Source organism: Epinephelus fuscoguttatus, linkage group LG2 (assembly GCF_011397635.1).
Source record: "Epinephelus fuscoguttatus linkage group LG2, E.fuscoguttatus.final_Chr_v1".
NCBI classification, from domain to species: Eukaryota; Metazoa; Chordata; class Actinopteri; order Perciformes; family Serranidae; genus Epinephelus; species Epinephelus fuscoguttatus.
The window spans coordinates 36,079,314-36,099,175 of record NC_064753.1 but is presented as its reverse complement, the minus strand read 5'-3'; the positions used below and the strand labels follow the sequence as shown (position 1 = coordinate 36,099,175).

At 41.1% G+C, this 19,862-nt stretch overlaps 1 protein-coding gene across 1 annotated transcript; it reads right to left on the bottom strand.

Annotated features, from left to right (window-relative positions):
• Window positions 1-517: 517 nt before the first annotated feature.
• Window positions 518-19,386, bottom strand: nkpd1 (NTPase, KAP family P-loop domain containing 1). The gene is made up of 9 exons (XM_049597940.1): window positions 19,271-19,386; window positions 18,428-18,494; window positions 15,167-15,283; window positions 13,839-13,848; window positions 13,380-13,412; window positions 9,728-9,759; window positions 9,398-9,660; window positions 4,823-6,292; window positions 518-2,504 (listed from the first exon to the last, which is right to left on the bottom strand). The coding sequence occupies exons 2-9, from the start codon at window positions 18,444-18,446 to the stop codon at window positions 2,217-2,219; spliced, it is 2,232 nt and encodes a 743-aa protein (XP_049453897.1). The 5' UTR covers window positions 18,447-18,494; window positions 19,271-19,386; the 3' UTR covers window positions 518-2,216.
• Window positions 19,387-19,862: the final 476 nt, after the last annotated feature.

Here is a 19,862-nt window from a genome sequence, read left to right as displayed (position 1 = left end):
ACATTGCGTCGGCTGTTTGTAAACTGGCAAATGTATTAAGAAAGACGGAGAAGTGCTTGGATGAGCATTTTTATTATGGGACACTTGCACATGCATTTCATTCGTCAGAATTTACATGTTTTTGATTTGCATGAAATGGAGGGTTACAGTTTAGTGCAGCACATGTACAGTATTAATAAGTTCTTATTTTCTTCTGAAGGATCAATAAAATATTTGCAAACACATTATAGTGAATTTCAATCGATGAAATACCAGCTACACCTTTGTAAAGGCATCAAAGGGACTCCCACAGCCTGAACATGCAGTTGAAATTCTTTGACTAAGGCTTTTGAAACTTGGAGCATGCATTCACATCACACAGACACATCACACACCTCTAATAAACATTCACTAATTCCAGAACAAAGTAACAGTAAAACTTAGAGCCCAACCAAAATGTGAAAAAAACTATGAGAAGAAATCAAAAACATGCAACAAGTACAATCATACAATCAAGTTGAAATTTTGTTCATGAAAGAGCCTCCTGTTGACTCTCACAATGAACTAAACCGAGTCGCTGACGAAACACTCCTCAATTTAAGATACATTTCAAATAGTATTGAAAATGACTTTAAAAGAAATATTAACACAGTCGTTGGTCTTTTTTTCAGGTAGCATGTTACACAGCTTATTATCCTCCCGATCCTCTTTAATTTTCCACCTTCCCTTAATTGACACATCAACAGGAAAAAATCAAGTGTTGTCTCACAAGAGGCCTTTGTGTTATGAGTGATATTACAAATACCTCCATTTTATTCAAGTGTCACAGTGAAGCCGTCAAAGTGTGACAGTGAGCCAGCATGCACAATACCAGGGCCCTGAGACTGAAGCAGCTAAATGACATGCCGAAATGTCTGTTGTAAAAAAAATAAAATAAATAAAAATAAAAAAAATACAGGATAATGTGATCCATGCAAAACACAACCCACAATCAGGGCAACTAAGGCTGATACACATAATTAGACATTTGGGTATGACTTACAGCTGTCGTTGTTGGGTTTGTCTCCCTTAAAGGCGCTGTATGTAAGAATGTGGCCAAAGCGGTTACTGCACTCAGATTCAAAATACTGCCGCGAGTTGTGTCCGCCCCCCCTCCCCTACAGATTTGAGAGTGCTGGACATTGGCACGCTGGAGACTGATTTGTTTGCCCACGGGCGGCTGCCGTGGCAGGGCTGCATCACCGCGTCCTTGATCTTCGGTTTTCCAGCGGACCGTTTGAGCAAGTCCGGCTTCTCTGCTGCTAACGCTGCTGCCGGGATACAGCTGAGGAGGAGCTGGCTGCTAATGCTATGTACCAGGACACTGCTAATGCTGCTTGCCACGCTGCTAACGTTTGTTTCTCAAAACAAATCAGTCGGGTCAATGACCCACCTCCACATGGGTTACAACGTATGATCGAAAATGAATAACAGTTGAAAATATTCGAAATGTCCATTCCCATCTAGCTATGATGCTAGTTAGCCAACTTTGGCTAAAGCTTAACGTTACCTGTCGAGGAGAAGAGAAGCCACTTCGACATCCGATTTCAAATTCTTCTCCGCTTTCAGCCGTCTCCACCGTTCAAAAGCATCTCCTGTATAGCCCCTCGCTTTGCCTCGAGTTTTGTTTTGGTGTTTTTGGGAATCATAACAAGGTTGTTTGGGTTTAGTCGCACCGTCAGCCATTGTAGCTCAGTTGTAACTGTAACTGATGCTGAGACTCTACTGACTGCATGACTGGTAGACGGCGGTGGGTGGCGCAACAGGCCAAAACACAAATTCAAAACATAAACATGATTTGCAGACCGTATTTTTTTTTTTTTTTTAAAAATGCGAATATTTTGGCTGTACTATAGTTGTTGGTGAGATCAGTATGTTATATTAACATTATTCCTTAGTCCCTGTGACATATTAGGATGATTTTATGACTATTTGCTTTAGATTTCTTACATATAGCTCCTTTAAGTTAAGCTATGTACGTGACAGTTATTTGACATGGTTGCAGGAGATTAAACATTTTCTAAGCAGCAACAAGAGTTTATAACAAGCTCCTGTAGCTAAACAAGGTGAATATGTATTTACTTCACACTTAAACTCCCACACTCTGCACGAGCTGTGTATTGTTACTACAAAGATTGTTAACAAATGTTAGATCATATTTTTAGGGATAACGCACTTACTGGAATTGGATTGGATTCTTACATGTGGCTGTTAACTAGATTGGGGTTACTCATGTAGTGATGTCGAACATGGAGGGGAGTTGCTGACAGCTGAGGCTGAGAGGGGGTCGGTGACATGTTCCTGTATTGTGGTCGGAGATGTGATGGTAAACCCAGGAAGTGAAGTCTGAAAGTTGCCCATTCACCAAAGGTCATATCTAGGAGGGCTTTAAGGTCATCTGCATCACCGAAGACCAGTGCCGAACCGTGGAGGTCATTGCTTCTCACAATATCACTATACTTACTGGGGAATTCCATTCTCTCCAACTAGGACAAAGAAGAAAATGTAAGCATTATAAACATAGAGGAGAAATATGATTTAGTTCCTTATCTTTCCTGATAGGACTGAATTTGTCTTTTTCTTTTGCATCTGTGAGAGAGTCCAGGCATAGTTTTGATATCATGTGAGGTGAATAAACAGCATTCAATGTATTTACATTCAGTGTATGCATCTCTTTACAGTAATTTTGGCATCACTCATACTCCTCTAGACAGGTTTAAATCTTATCTCTCCCACCGCACTCAGTTCATCCAGATCAAACACTTCACATCCCAACCTTCCCCTGTTACTTCAGGTATGCCCCAGGGCTCTGTCCTGGGGCCCCTCCTCTTCATCGTTTATCTTCTTCCCCTTGGCAGCATCTTCCGCAAACATAACATCACTTTTCACTGTTACGCGGATGACACCCAGCTCTACCTCGCTAGCAAACTGCCAACCTCCCACCCTTCTTCCTTACTGACTGCTTAACTGAAATAAAATCCTGGTTCACCTCAAATCTTCTGAAACTCAACTCTGATAAAACCGAGATTCTTCTCATTGGCACACAGTCAACACTTTCCAAAACTGACAGTTTCCCCCTCACCATTGACAACTGCTCCGTCTCCCCCTCCCCACAGGTTAAGAGTCTGGGTGTCATCCTCGACAGCACACTTTCCTTCCGATCTCACATCAACAACATCACCCGGTCTGCTTACTTCCACCTATGCAACATCAGCCGCCTCCGCCCCTCCCTTACTGCCCATGCCACTGCTATCCTTGTCCATAGTCTCATCACTTCCCGCCTGGATTACTGCAACTCCCTCCTCTCCGGTCTCACCCACAAATCCCTGCACAAACTTCAACTGGTCCAGAATTCAGCTACCCGTGTCATCACCAGAACCCCCGCCATCCACCACATAACTCAGGTCCTACAGCAGCTCCACTGGCTCCCGGTCAAGTCCCGCATTGACTTCAAAATCCTTCTGCTTGCATTCAAGGCCATCCATTCATCGCCACTCCCTCTCGTACCCTCCGATCATCCTCCTCCATTCTGTTGACTGTCCCCTCCGCCCGTCTCACCACCATGGGGAGCAGAGCTTTCACCCGCTCTGCTCCCCAGCTCTGGAACTCTCTTCCACCCGAAATAAGGAACATCAGTACACTATCACAATTCAAGTCCCGACTCAAAACACACCTGTTTAAGATCGTCTTTTCCTTTCACTAACCCCATTTCCTGTTCACATCTAACTGTTTTTACTTGTGTGTACTTTTTGTGATTTTCTTTTGTAATTTTATTTTAAATTATTTTTATTGATTTTATTGTGTACTGTGCATTGTCTTTTATCCATTGTAAGGTGTCCTTGAGTGACAGAAAGGCACCTAAGAAATAAAATGTATTATTATTATTATTATTATTATTATTATTATTATTATTAATTTTCATTGTAAGTGGCGGGGTCTGCCATTCCTGTGCTTCATCAAAATTGGATACCTATGCACAAGGGATTCACAGGAAAGGATGTGGCATGTAATTCAGCTTTAATGTTTATTTATCTCACTGATAACTGACTGCTAACTGCTCATACACCTAAGTCCACATCTGCAGCTGTATTAAAGCTGTAGTTGGGTGACTTATAAAAAAAATAACTTTTTCATATTTTTTTCATAACTGTCACTATATTCACACAGATATAAATGCTACAGACAATCTGTGAAAAAAAGCATACTCCTCAACCTACTCTGTTGCCTTGTAAGCTTTTAATAGCCCTGTTGCATGTGAATGAGAACAACCAATCAGAGCCCAGGAGGTTGTGTTCTCATTTTACAGCTAAACAGTACACTGAAATAAGTTCCTGAAAACATTTTAGGCAATATAGTAACACAATCTTGACTCAATCAGTGCTACTTAGTTCGACAGTTTGACTAACAGCTGCTTTAAAGACTTTTTGGCTCTGATTAGCTGTTTTTGGATGCACTGCTGTGATTCTAGTGAACGCCATTAGAGGCAGTAGGAAGAAGAGGAAGGACATGATTTGTTTTTTACAAACCGTCTCGTGCACTTTTTTCAGAATATAGTGACAGTTTCAGCGGGTATGATGCAAACAAGTATTTGACTGACATCTTCATTCAAACAACATGAATTTGTTTGGCTGAACTTTAAACAGATACACCAGTTGTTCTACTGTAGTATTTCTGATTAAGTAGCTGCTCAGGAAGTGTTGCACTGCAATTTGCTACCACGGGTAACCATTGGTGTTGTCAGATCAACCAGAATTGAAATCTTAAAGTTGTTTAAATAACTTTAAAGAAGGACGGTCTATCTTACCTCTTTGCACACATCCTCTGTGTTCATTTTGATGATGGTTGTGATTGGCAGAGGAGCTAGGTCCCTCATCCAACCAGAATCTTTCAGCCTGGCTGTCCCTCTGATGTAAGCCAGCTCCTTCCTCATTGAATAGTCCAGGTTCACCATGGCCACTTCATATGTCTTCAAGTCTTTTACAGTGAATTGGAAATCTACCATGAGAAGTCTTTCAAACATCTCAGGATCTCCATCCTGCTCGAGGAGGTCCTCGATATGTCCACTCATCACATACAGCTCTGCCCTGGACTCACTGAAGACTTTCCACAAGGTCTTTGAATCACCAGCATTGGCTTCATTGATACCATCAGTACCTGCTCTCTGCTGAGCATCTTCCACGCACTGGATGATCCAGCTGAGGCGGCAAGGCCACTGATTGGCCAGGATCACCCATGCTGCAATGTATTCTGGTTCAGGAAGCTCTTGCTTCAAGGCCTTCAAGATTATCACAGTTACTCGAATGGAGTTGATCGCCCTCCTCATAGACATGGCATCCTCTACCATATACTTGGTCAGCTTTGTATTGTTGCTGGTCAGGATGCTCCTAACCAGATTCTCTACCTCCTCCTCGTTTACATCCACTGCTAGTGCAGTTTTAGGCTTATCCATCAGTGGATATGCCTCTTTAGTTCCATGTGCAATCTCCACTCCAAATAAATCTGAGGAAGATGTCTTTACAAGGCTCCCAGTTCTACGTTTAAGTACATTCATGCTTACGTTCCGAGGGGTTTTTGAACTGCTAGTGAGGCTTTGAAATAAACTCTGTTTTGAATCATCGCACAGTGGTGGGACTGTGAAGGCCAGAGTCACGATTTGGTTCAACAGTGCATAAGCTCTGTCTTGTTTGCTGAAGCAGCCATCTGCAAAGTTCACTTTCTGCACAACAATATCTGGGTTGACGGCCAGAATGGAAATGTACGGACTTTCCTCTTCTGAAAGCAGAATGTTGACTGCATCCAGAACTGCAACGATTTTCTTGGGGGGGCAGCGGTCCAGATTGGTGATCTTCAGTACCACACGGATCCTCCTCCTCTCAAACACCTCCATAAACTGGATAAATCGAGACAGAAACCACATTTCTTTCCTCACTTGGTTCATGAAGCCCAGTTGGCAGCTTACCTTCTCATTGTCCATCCCCTTCGTGATGTTCAGATCCAGGTTTACGATGAGGTTCTTAGCCATCATAAAAACAAACCTCAGTGCGGATGCTGCAGGGACTCCTAACACGGCGATGAGCAGGCCATGCAGCACATCCGTTTGGCCTTTTGAAGAAGTCACTGTCCCGTTTGTTTGGGTCTCTTGTTGGGGAACGATAACAGTCAAAAAGAATATCAGGATGAAAACTGGTATCGCAATAATGGACAAGACAAAAAACCACAGAGGGCAGCAGCAGATCTTTTTGGACCGCCAATGGTTAGGACCATCCTCCACCATCTGAATTTTAAAAACAAAACATAAAGCAGACGAGAAGCAAGTTAGATGCCAAGGCTGTGTTTTTAGTCTCATTCTCTACAGATAGCAATGCCAGTCCCCAGTTTGTTGATTGGTCCACAACTTTGGTACGGACTGAAATGTCACTAACAACTATTAGATAATTGGCGATGATTCTGGCAAAGTATTTTATCCATAAATGTAAGTTTAGTAATAAAAAAGCTCATATTGGTGTATTTCTGAATGATATTAATCACTAAATGAAACTGCTCTTTGATTTGACGAACAAAAAGGCTATTAAGACACTTGACATCTGTAGATCTTATAAGATCTTTGTATAGTATGTTATCCCCCTGGCTGTTTGTATACTCTCAACTGTATACTGAGTCATTTATACAGTTGTTTAAATAGGGACTGATTAAAAAAAAAAAATATGGCTAGTAACAAACTAGCCAGCCGCTAGTTTAACAGTTAGCTAAAATATGTTTCTAAAAACATTTGAGGTGGAAAATTGGCAACATAATCCTGGTTCATTTTTTGTCAACACTGCTTAGTTTGATTTCAGTATTTTTTTGGGCCTCCATTTTTACAATACAGGAAATGGTATGGCGCCTGCTTCCTGTTTACAAATGGTGGTATTACGGCCAAACAGAGCACTAAAATATGTTTCTGAAAACATCTGAGGCGAGAAATAGGCAACACAGTAACATAATCCTGTTCATTTTTTGTCAGCACTGCTTATTTTTACTGTTTGATCTCAGTATTTCCGTTTTTACAATACAGGAAACAGTATGGCGCCCGCTTCCTGTTCACAAGTTGTTGTATTACGGCCAAACAGTGCACTAAAATATGTTTCTGAAAACATTTGAGGTGAGAAATAGGCAACGCAGTAACATAATCCTGGTTCATCTTTTGTCAGTACTGCTTAGTTTTACGGTTTGATCTCAGTATTTCTGTTTTTACAATACAGGAAACAGTATGGCGCCCGCTTCCTGTTTATAAATAGTCATGTTACAGCCAAAAAGAGCACTAAAATATGTTTTTGAGGACATGTTAGGCGAGAAATAAGTGTTACAGTAACATAATCTTGGTACATACTTGATCAGCACTGCTAATTTTTACTGTTTAATCTGAGTTTGATATGAGTTTGACAAAAAAAGAGGGGCGGGTGTCTCTCTTGATTCGTCTATACTCTTTGTGTCGCTGGTGATGATGGTGAATTTGACCAGCGTGTGTCTTTTACATTTACTGAGCAGCGTCACCTTAGATGAGGTGTGTGAGTACTTTCTGCTGATTTTAGACAACAATTCCTGACAGAGAGACTGGGACTGGTTTTAGTGGGACAGCGAGAGGCCGAGTGGACGCTGTGAGGATGAACGACCGGAGTTGAAACTGGTGCAAACTGAGGAGAACAGGTGACACACAGCATGACATCTGCCAGGTGAGTGCAGCAGCACACTCATTCAAAGTATGCAAAAACTCTGCAGCTCTCGCCTGCCTCAGGGATGTTTTATTCTGCTGTTGATTGCACAGATTCTGCATTAAGTATCACTTTTAATTTATGATGCTTCATATTTCTTTTTGCACCCGCCGAGGTGTCTGTAGCTCTTTTCTGTTGTCGGCCACGTCTGTGTTATTGTCTGGGTGATAATTAGCTGCGTGCAAAGGCTGCAAAGTGCTCTCTACGGAACATGCCTGTAGCTTTGGACAGAGGGGCTCTGTGGTGTGATGTCTGTTGACATGTTAAAGCAACTTTTTTTTAGCTATATGATTTAATAGGTCATAGTTATCCCCCCCTCACCCCCACCCCCCTTTCCCCTTTGAAATGTAATGCAGTAACCAAGGCCGGGCAATATATCACTATATCTCGATATCATGATATGTGACTAAATATTGTCTCAGATTTTGGTAGGGCTGCCCCCTAATGGTCGACCAAAAGTCTGTCCATTGTCCAGGCCATTAGTCGGCAAGATTTAATTGGTCACTTAGTCGCAGAAAAACAAACAAACCTGAAACTCTATCAGGAGCTGCGCCTTGTCAAAACAAATCAAAACCTATATGACTGGACTATGCAGGAATGTAATTTGAAAGGACAGACACAGGAAGAGGCCACGCTCAGCAGTCAGAAAGGAGTCACACTACAAACCAATCATAGCTGACAGATATCTTTCTCTTCTTCCATAAATATTCGGTCTGAGAAATATGAAAAAGTTGATCATGTTAGTGCAGGGCTACCCAGAGCTTTACATCTGTCCCACAGTCAATAGGCCTACACACTTATAAACAGCGTCTGGAAGAAGATCAGCTCTGCACTCAGGATTTCATGTAAATAGGCTATAAGGTGCTTGCTAGGGTTGCTTAGCAAGCTGGCACAGAAAAGGCGCAAGAGTAACACCCAGTGCCCGACCTCACATTTTCCAAGTAGTTAAGGATGCAGAATGTGTACGGTCCCTAATTTCCAGGACTGGTACCTGCGGTTATTCCACAGGCTAGTTAATAACATGTCAGGCAGGAAATCCAAAGTGTGGGTTTGTTTTGAGAAGGTGAAGGACAAACCCAAGGTGATATGTAAACTCTGCAGGCGTTTGGCGTTTGCCTATCATTCTTCGACTACAAACATGATGTATCATCTGAAACATAGAAGTAGCTACATGCCCATTAGCCGACAGCGTAAACACGTGGGCGACTAGTCGACTCATGGCCCTAAATGATGACTATTGGTCGACCAGGAAAATTCTTAGTTGGGGCAACCCTGACCTATTAGTCATTTTATCTACATTACTGATTATTTATCAAAAATATAATTGTTGATAATTGTTATAATTGTATAATATAAATGTGTTAATATTTTGTGAAAGCACAAATAATCAACCCTACAATATTGTCACAATATTGATGTCGAGGTATTTGGACAAAAATATTGTAATATTTGATTTTCTCCATGTAGCCCAGCCCTAGCAGTGACGGTTATTCAGAGTACATTTTCACTGATCTACTTTTTACTTTTATCGAAGTACATATTTACACGAGTAACTGTACTTTTACTTGAATGAAAATATTGCACTAACATGACTTAATAACTAAGAAAAGTTAAAGCAATTCACAAACCTTCTTCTTGACTTCGTCTTCCTCGTCATATTGAGCCACACGGTAGACGACAAGCTGTAACTTCCCAAAGTTTATCTGCATTGCTTGAAGCAGCCGTATGGCCAAGCCGGCCCAAAGCAGGTCACTGCCTGCAAAATGCCAGGCACTAAACTGTACATAAATGAACCTGATGTTACGGTGGTACTGGTTCTCCTTTGTCCAAATGGGGTTGCTGAGGAGACACAAAACATTGATGAAATTTACATTTGGGATACAATATTTAGCTGGTTGGGGTACATGTAAGGATAAACAATTTCAATAAAGGTAGAGAGACATCAAGACAGGTAAAACAACATGTCGTTGGCTTGGACTTATGTCCTTTGCTTAATTTATTCGGTTCTCACCAATGCTGATAATGTCCTGTAGGGCTGACCCAAAAAATTCGAAGCTTCAAAGCTTCATTTGATGGCACGGGATTTGATTGTGAAAAAAAAAAAATTGAAGCTTCGGCGCTTTTTTTCCTGTTTTTTGGGGGGAGGCCTTAAACGCAACACTAACCCCCACCAGTCCGATACTGACAATGAGCGCACTCAGAGCTGGCAGACATGTCCAAAAGATCATCAGATGTGTGGTTGCACTTTAAAATATGCCCCGAAAACCCCCAGAAAGCAGAGTGGCAGATTTGCCAAAAGCAATTGGAATATCACAACTCACTTGAAAAACGTAAGTAGTAACTAGTAGGCCTAATATGCATTTTCCAGTTCCACCGGTCCGCTCTGAGTCTGGTGTCAGAGACACTTCTGATGCTCTGAGTTGCGCATCTGTTTGATTGTGCTGCAGTGTGCGCCGAGGGTTTTAATTTAGTGTTCAATCAAAAGTTAAAGACTACTTATCACTGACCATTAGTGCTTTTTCGTTTGTGAATATTTTTATTTTAATTCTAGTGTTGGAAGAAACTACCTTTTCGCCATATTTTTTTATTTTTTGTCCATAAATGGATTGGAAGGTCAGCCCTAATGTCCTGGCCATGGCGCTAAACCCAAAACTTTCCAGGGAACATTAAAACCCTGACCTTTCTGCAGAAATACTTAGGCCTATTTCATATTCAAATGACTGCTTTTTCAATCAATCAAGTCATGGCAACCAGCACGATAATATATGTAGAGTAGGTGAATGACTGTCTGGCTTGCAGTCCTTTTAAAGCTTTATTATTGTATGGACACGTGTGAACATCAAGCTTGGTCCAGCCCTCTGCCAAGGTTGAAAAAAAAAATCATTATGACAGCCCTATACTGCGAGACCTTCTGGGTAACACAAAGAAACAACCTTACACTAGTCTTTTCAATCGGAGCCCTTCACTAGAGTAGCACATGCTCCATTCACTCTGTTCAATGTCACTCGTCTTTAAAATAGAAACCTGTATTTTCGCGTTTGAGTCTTCACATATTTATTGTCCAAGGTGACTGTGTACTCGCTTGTGGAATTCTGATGTCTCCTACTCTGTGATTTATTGTTGTTTTGTGTATTTCTCTTTCAAATATGTGCTTTTTATCCTTAAAGTTCAAGGTGGCACCTGTTTTTTGTTTATGAAAATTAGTGTAAATGGTACGGAGTGTGGTTGTTTGGACAGAGTATTATGTAGAGCCTCTGAAAAGAGCACACTGTTTGTTTAAGACAAACCCATGTGATTAACATAATTGTTTACTATACATCCTATACGACATAAATGTGTTTGGGCTACTATATGAGGTGTGTGATGGGAACACACCTTGAGCTGGGATATAAACTACAGTGCATTCAAAAAGTATTCCTCCAAAATGACAAAGTAAAAGCAGAATATTGTAATTTTTTTGTGACACTCAGGTGCCTCCCATTTCTCTTGATCACCTTTGAGATGTTTCCACACCTTGGTTGGAGTCCACCCGTCTATGTATGTCTATATATGGTCTCACAGCTGATAATGCAGGTCGGAGGAAAAAGCAAGCCATGGGGTTGAAGGAACTGCCTGCAGTGTTCAGAGACAGGACTGTGTTGAAGCACAGATGTGAGGAAGGCTACAAAAAAAAAATCTGCTGCATTGAAGGTTCCCATGAGCACAGTGTCACAATGGAAGAAGTGTGGAACAACTGAGCTATTGTGGCAGGAAGGTCCTTTGTAAGAGAGGTGACCAAGAACCTGATGGTCACTCTGGCTGAGCTCCACTGATTTTATGTAGCGACAGGGAGAGACTTCCAGAACCCCACTGATCTGGGGTTTATGAAAATAGCTACACGGAAGCTTTTCCTCTGTGAAAGACGCATGAAAGCCGGGCTTGGAGTTTGCAAAAAGCACCTTAAGGACTCTTAGACTCTGAGAAACAAGATTCTTTGATCTGATGAAACCAAGGTTGAACAGTTTGGCCTTGGTTCTAAGTGCCAACGTCTGGAGGAAGAACACTCGAGGTTGTAATTGCTGCCAAAGGTGCTTCCACTAAGTACAGAGTTAGAAGTCTAAATACATTTGGCTGGACATTGAATCATCTTCATCGAAATGCAGATTTCAAGATTTATTATTTTTTGAAGTATTTTAAAAACATAAGCTATAACAGCGCCAATCCGATAATAGTCAATGCTTTGAAAGCATGACGATCAACCTGCTGTTTGGAGGCGAGGTTCAAAACAACTTCCATATTTACCCCAATAGTTAACAATCCTGAATTTTTGCCAGGGACATTGGATCCAGCCCTCTGTCAGTTGGAATACAAAGGTATGATCAAATTGGGAGACTTATTTTTTCAAGTAATAAAGAAGTACCATCTCACAAAACAAGATTTTTAGGGCATCATCTTACGAAGACCACTAGATCATCTTGAGATATCTGGTATTGAGAAAACGCTGTTTCAACAACCAGGGAGGGTGACTCTCAGTTTGTCTTATGACATAATGTGCGGCATGTCTCCTACTAATACACAGGGGATTAAAGGTGTGTGGGAGAAAGAATTGTCAGTAACCCCTTAAGAGGAGACAAGAGGGTTTTTGGAGTTACACCCAAAAGATATCCATCTGTACTTGAACAAATGTTCAGAATCATACAGAGAATACATATAATCCCAGGCATTCTTTTAACCCCTTTCTTTTGTGTCTGTGTTTGTAAAAATGTAAAACCGAAATAGGTACCATAACCCATTGCCTTTGGTCATGTCGTAAATTTCAGAAGTATTGGTCTGAAATGCTATGTGATAAAAAGAGATTTAGTAATGGATCCAAGCCCTTGATTCTGGGTCTCCCAAGTAGAAATATAACTACTGTAGGTAGCAAAGAGGTATTTAACATTCTTACTTTTGCTCCTAGAATAACATGTATTATAATAGTGGACTAGTGATAAGGTACATCTGTTAAGGGTTGGTGTAAAGTTATATTTGAGCTGATTCATTTGGAATATCTTACTCAAAGCAGATGAATTCTACAAAGTCTGGCAGCTCTATTTGAAATATCTTCGACCTGATTCTTCTTCAGTCATTTTATAGTTTTCTGAACCTGCGACTTACCTGCAACATAAACTGCCTTCTGTAGCTTCCTGTGTATGTTTGTTAATCTGAGCTGTTTTTATGCTGTTATGTGTTTTCGACATCTCAAGAAAGCCACAGGGAAATAAATTCAAATTTGGCACAATATTTATTTGGACTCAAGGATGAACAGATTCGGGTTGGGTGGTCAAAAGTCGAGATCGTTGTGACCTTGCACCTGTTTCACTCCCATATCTCAGTAAGGCCTTGAGGGAATTTCCTCAAATTTGGCACAAATGCCCACTTGGACACAACGATGAGTCGATTTTGGTAGAGGTCAAAGGTTAAGGTCAGTGTGACCTCAGACAACATGTTTTTGGCCATATCTCAAGAGTGATGCATGTTCAGCTTCACTGTGGCATCATCATGTTCTGCAAAAACACTTTTCTGCCCATTATTTAATGCCGTAACTCAGGAACAGAAGGGGAGACATTTGGTCAGATACTAAACTGGTGACACTAATCTTGGGTGTCTACCTTGGGTGCTGATCTTCTGTACTGCTGGGTTGAAGATGTGTGTGAATGATCCATGTTTTAGAATAGTGGTTCCCATTCTCGGAACCCATCAGCTGTATTCGGCATCTGACTTCTGGCAGACGGCGATACAGCCTCTGGGGGCAGACCCCCGATTTTTTGGCATTCCGGTTCGATTTGGGCGGAGGAGGCGATTTTTCGTTTCCGACTTCCGTTTATATATAAGTAAATATGCTGAACCATTGCGATGGATTCAGAGTTTGCAGTGACGCCAATTATATTCAGCCTTGTTAGTTCACTGCAAGGACCGTTTAACCTGGCAACAACTGCAGTCGGCTCAAACGTGATTGGTCAATATCACGCGGACTACAAACAGCCTACAACCGGAAACCAGGGCTCATCCGCTCTTCTTCTTCTTCAAGATCTCCGGGGTTTGCCTACAGACTTTACATTCACTGAATGTAGAGTCTGTATAGAGAATACAGTGGTTCCCAGCTGGTCCAGCCACAGGGTCCAGATTTCTCCTTAGTCATTAGTTCAAGGTCCAAGGAGTTTAATATATTCAGCATTGTACTTGCTTTTGGCCATGTCATTGAGCTGGTTTGCTGTCTCTCTCAAGTAGCTGTCCATTAATCACTCACTCTACAGCAGGAAGTGTGTTTTTTACAATCTTGAAATGTTCCTGAGTCACTTGTGATCCTCTCAGAATGGACCCTTGACCCACTTCTGGACTGCAACCCATCAGTTGGGAGCCACTGTTTTAGAATATGTAGCTACATCCATATTTTAAGCATTGTCAATGGCCATGACTACGTATGAGTCTGGACAGACATGGATGTAAACTGTTGTTGCAGCTTGATGCGGAGGCAAACAACCATGAGGTGGTTATTCCAGTTATTTGTTTGTTTCTGACATTAGTGCTTTTGTTTGTCCAATTATAATTGTTCAGAAGCCGTTAGGTGCACTGCAGTCAACATCCTGTTGCCCGTACTCTCACTCCATAGCCGCAAACGAGCACCTACTATTTCAGTACTAGACCTCCACCTTAGAGTTTTGAAATACCCAAGAACAACATTTGATCTGGACTCGGGGTAGGATTGGATGACTGAATCCATATCCCAATTTGTGGATCAGGATCATATCTCTTGGTTCTCAAACCCCTTTTTTTGCTTTGTCATTATAGAGTATTGTGTAGATTGATGAGAGGGGGAAATTAATTAAAATGATTTGTGCATAAAGCTGGAGCAAGACAAAATGTGAAAAGGTGACAGGCCTCTAATACTTTCTGAATGCACTGTGCTGTATGTGCAACGTGAGAGTTATGGTATGTGTACTTAAGGACACAGAGACCCCCTGGAGGTGTGCAGAGCAGAAATACAACGTCCACTTTTCAATCAGTCAGTTGTGGAAAAAGTCATTAGAGCGTGAGCCAGCTCTGAGGTGGTGCACAGCTCATACACATGCCAACAGGTAGCTCTGATTTTCTGACTGCAGTGGCAAAGTCCATGCAAGAATTAACGCATGCTGTCACAGCATTTTTAACATACTATTGTTTCACACACTTCAGTCATGTTTAAAGTGGACACTTCTAATCAGGCACTGTCCGCTCTTACATTTAGTGCCAACAAATGAATTTTTAAGACCTTATAAATATGCTGTACTTCCAACCCACATACTATAGACACTGTCATCAGGCTTTAAGTGGTCTATTAAAGCAGGTCTCATCCAGCAGACAAATGAGATGACATGTTGGGGGACAGAGTGTTTACGTACCTTCCATTTGTTCAAGGATCATGTTAATTCGATTCTGACATGAAGAGTAGAGGCCTACAGTTGCAGGCGACGAAACTTTTGTCAGCGTCTTTGACAGCGCATATGCATAAATATCATCTGAAAGGAGATTGAAAACCATAGCACAGGTTACATTAAACTGTAAACTTGATACATAAAGGCGTCAATTGCTTTAGAAACAACGCTTGTCATTACATTATTACAAATGAATAAATGATGGCTAGATGACGTCTCACTGGCAACATAAGAGTCGAAACATTAATGAGAAATTAATAGAAAAACAGTTAACTAATCTCTTATAATTATAATGAAATCCTTGTCACCACCCAGCCTAACAACAGAACTCAGCCAATAAAGGTACAGGAACCTGTTAACAGCTGGTTACAGTGTTAAGCAATAATGAGGTCGAAATGCAACGAAATGAAGGGTAGATATAAATATTTCTACAGAAATTGTATGAGCACTTATATTAATATATATACTCCATGCGGTGTGATCTATGCTAATTAATTAATGACAACCAATTAAAAAGGAAACTGTCAAGGAAGGAGTTTCAAGCAGAACTACAAACCAACCATGACTCCTGGCTCCATTATCATAAAGAGCAGCATAAAGGAAAACAGCAATAATTAAATTCGAAGAAAATTAAAAATAAATTCTTAATAAATGATTGGGGCTTGGTGTTTTGAGGAGGAAGTCGAAAAAGCAGGAGAATAAGCACAGGAGGTTCTGTCAGCTGAACCGCTTGGACTATATCTATTTAAAACGTCTTTAATTAAAAATATCTTGTCTTAAATCATCTGTCTCTAATCCATGCGGCACAATAGGCCCTTCTCCCCGGAGGACACTTTGACAGCACAAGTGTAAATAATGAAATTAATGATGGCTGAATTCCATTTAGCTGCTTTGATTTGAGGATTCTTGTATCCTGCATGCTTGCTTACTGACACCGTCACTGAAAGAACTTGAATGAACAGAGTCATTGTCGGTGTTATAAGGAACACTTGTGCTTTTCCTACTACGACAAGTCAGCACTATAGCTTTAAAAAAAGGCCCATGCCTCGGGAGGTTGTTTACCAACTCACAACCTGAGACACCCAGGGCGAGTCACGATCTTGTTGCCAAATGAGAAACCACAGATTGGCTTCACACTATGACTTCGACAATCACCAGGGTTGCATGTAGAGGCTCATTTCAAATTAGAGTGTAACATGCAGTTAACAAGACAAATTTCCAATAATATTTGTACTTCATCAAGACCAGTGGTTCTCAAATGGTGTGCCGTGATGTCAGTCCCAGTGTGGCGTGGGATTTTGTGATAACCACACATTATTACTGCAATATTCACCTGGGCCTATACAAAAAGTTATGAATGCATTTTTAATTGACTGTATTAGTATGTTGTGCACCCCCATTTCCTAATAAATAGGCAAACTCTAGCTAAAAAAATAATAGTATAATAGTAAATAAAGTAAATAGTTAAAAAACGTCACAGAGAGCCGACTTGTTGCCATTCCTGTAGGGGACACATTACATTAGCTTATGTTATCTTACATTAATTCTCGTTTAGATGTGTTATCGGTGCTTTGATGTAATTTTAGAATGTTTAAAATGAATTCTTGGTGCATCGGTGGCTTAGTGGTAGAGCAGGCGCCCCATGTACAAGGCTGTTGCTGCAGCAGCCCGGGTTCGAATCCAGCCTGTGGCCCTTTGCTGCATGTCATCCCCCCTTCTCTCTCTCCCCCCTTCACGCTTACCTGTCCTGTCAATTAAAGACAAAATGCCCCAAAAATATCTTTAAAAAAAAAAGAAATTCAAAATGAATTCTTGAATAATTTTTCTTCATAAATATTTTACGAGTAGTAGTTTGTTGTCAATCGTTACTTGATATTAGTAAATAAAAACCAACATTTATGCTGTGATATGACTGATAACACATGTTATAGTGGCTGTTGTGCACAGATAAAAATACAGGTGTGCCTTGAGACTTTGGTGTACCCTTTGGTGTGCCTTGGGCATAACAAGTTTGAGAACTATTGATCTAGATAACATAGAGAGGTCTGTGCTATGTTTTTACAAAGACTGATTACCCCATAAGTGACAGACTCATGTTTAAACATGCTCTTATCACCATTGACTGTAATAGTTTACATGTTGATAGAATTCAAAATTCTGTTCTTCAATTCAATATCCGTTCAGTTTTATTTATAAAGCCCAATATCACAAATCACAATTTTTCTCACAGGGCTTTACAGCATACGACATCCCTCTGTCCTTGGACCCTTGCACCTGATGAGGAAAAACTCCCCAAAAAAACCCCTTTAACAGGGGAAAAATTAGTAGAAACCTCAGGAAGAGCAACTGAGGAGGGATCCCTCTTCCAGGACGGACAGACAAGCAATAGATGTCATACAGAACAGATCAGCATAATACTGAAATTTGAGATGCAGTTCTGAGATTTACCAAACTACCTCCACCATGACATGAAAATGATGTCCCATGTTTTCATGCACATTGTTTGGCGAGAATTCACAGTAGCTACTGTTTACAACAAAACATTTTTGATGCACTGTAGGCTGCATTTTTTCGATATTTCAAAAACCCGGCTTGCTTGTTTGTGCAGGACAGCCCGAAGATGCTGTGCAGAGAGCTGTGTGTCGGCTGAGTGAAAAATATGGGTGGGGTTAGGTTTAATTAGGTTTACTGTTTTTGCAGAAAACAAAGTGAAGGACTTAATAATTCCTGCAGGTCAAAGATATAAACATTTCTCCTCGACTGGGGCCACATTTTGGGGAAAGTTGCAAAGCTGTAGCACATATGGCTGATTTGTTATCAATTTTTAAAGTTTTAAAATGTAGACGGTTGCTGCAACGTCACCATCAGGACTGTAAGACCCATATTCTAGTTAAGGACATTTGGCATATGACTGGACCTATATGCAAAGTTTGGTTTATTTCCATGCATAGGAAGGCAGATTTCATGATCAGAATAATAACACTAATGATAACAATAATTGGATACCAGCACTATAATAATCACAATATTTATAATTAATCCAAATGGGCAAAGGAGCAGAGGCTGAAGACGCCATGTGCACATCCTTAATTCAGACATGATAAGCATTTATACTGAATTCATGATAATATTTATTCACAAAATGAAACTGAAAGTGAAAATGGAGCCCTTCTGATCCGAGGGGAGGCAGCCGTGCCACATACATGTCATTAACTGTGGATAACTCACCTTTTGTTGCCTTATCCATGATGACTGTGTGGTGGGACGTGCAGCTTTCACAGAAAATCCCTTTGACCTGCGAAGAATGAGAAACAGCAGGGAACTCAGAGCAGGGAGCGGAGCTGTGTGTGTGTGTGTGTGTGTGTGTGTGTGTGCTTTCCCTTTAACGAAAGGATCCTCCTTGCTATATATGCTTGAGCAGACAATGGTGTTTATAGTCACCAGTGAGAGGAGCTCCAATGCAAAAAGCACCTGACTTGGACACCATATGCTCAGTTTTACTTGAGGATTTGGTGTTAAAAGATGTGTTTGCTTGTGTACTAAACACCTACAGCTAAACGGAAAGTGCCACATGTGGAATGTGCGTCCTTGAGAGTGCTTACGCGGCAAAAGCAGACAGTCACAATTTCTTTTTTTTGGAGTGTTGAGTGACAGGCGTTTAAGTGAATTGTTTTAAGATGATATCCTGACATTCATGCATGGGTATGCACCCTCTCAGAGTGCAGGCTGTTCTTTTTTTTATGTGGATGGAAATGTCAACAGTTTTGCTGTGTCAATGATTACCTTGCATTACCCTAGTCCCTTTCCCTGCCGGCAACATATTTGCTCTTTTTGTTCTTGCCTGCACATGCCTTAATGGGCTTATAGACACTCTAGACCCAAAAGAAAACAGGGTTACTGACAGACTTTCAGTGTTTCGAAAGTTTAATCTTTAACTTTAATGGCACAACCTGTGATCAGCGTGCACAAAAGAATACATTATCAAAAACCATAAAACTGTAATTATGCTCTGAGCACCTGTAAGATAATGACAAATCCAATATAAATGTGTCACCCACAAAACAAGCTTACCTGATTAAGTTCCAAATGTTAGTCCTGATCTTTATTTTGACTCATCTCTGAATCGTCTAATGTACAGAAGCAGCAGACAGACCATGCAGCTAAGGTGTGGTGAGCCTTACGCCCCCAGGACTTGAATGCCGTAAAACTTTACAACACAGATAAGAGAGGGAGGGGGGAAGCAACCTGATATTCACCGGCACTGACTGTAGGAGGGACACTTTCCAGGAAGTGAGGTCACATGCAAGATGAAATTATTTCTGAGTGATGGAGCTGTACATTTCTTCCTTTCTACTCTCCCAATCTGTTACACCATACTTCTCCCGCTGCTGCCAATCTTCTCTCTATTCATAGCATCGGAGTGAAGTGGGTAGTTCCTGAAAGCATTACGAGACAGAAAAATCCCCATTTTCGCGATAGCTTCTGGCATTCGCTGTCCAACTTTTTCAGTCCCTGAAAAAAATCGAACAAATGAGTGATTTTCACGCTGGAGCCTTGGGTCTGCATGATTCATGAACTGGATTCCTAGTTTGGAGTCCCTCAGGTTGGGAATGGCTGGATTGCTCTTCCTGGCCTGAGCTGACGTGCAGAGCAGTTAGGATGC

What these genes read in the sequence shown, in the direction of transcription:
- nkpd1 (XM_049597940.1), bottom strand. An exon ending in AAGACGAAGTCAAGAAGAAG is followed by an intron (nt 6,293 to 9,397) that starts GTTTGTGAATTG and finishes TTTAAAATTCAG; the next exon opens with ATGGTGGAGGATGGTCCTAA. An exon ending in CAGAGGATGTGTGCAAAGAG is followed by an intron (nt 2,505 to 4,822) that starts GTAAGATAGACC and finishes TCTTTGTCCTAG; the next exon opens with TTGGAGAGAATGGAATTCCC.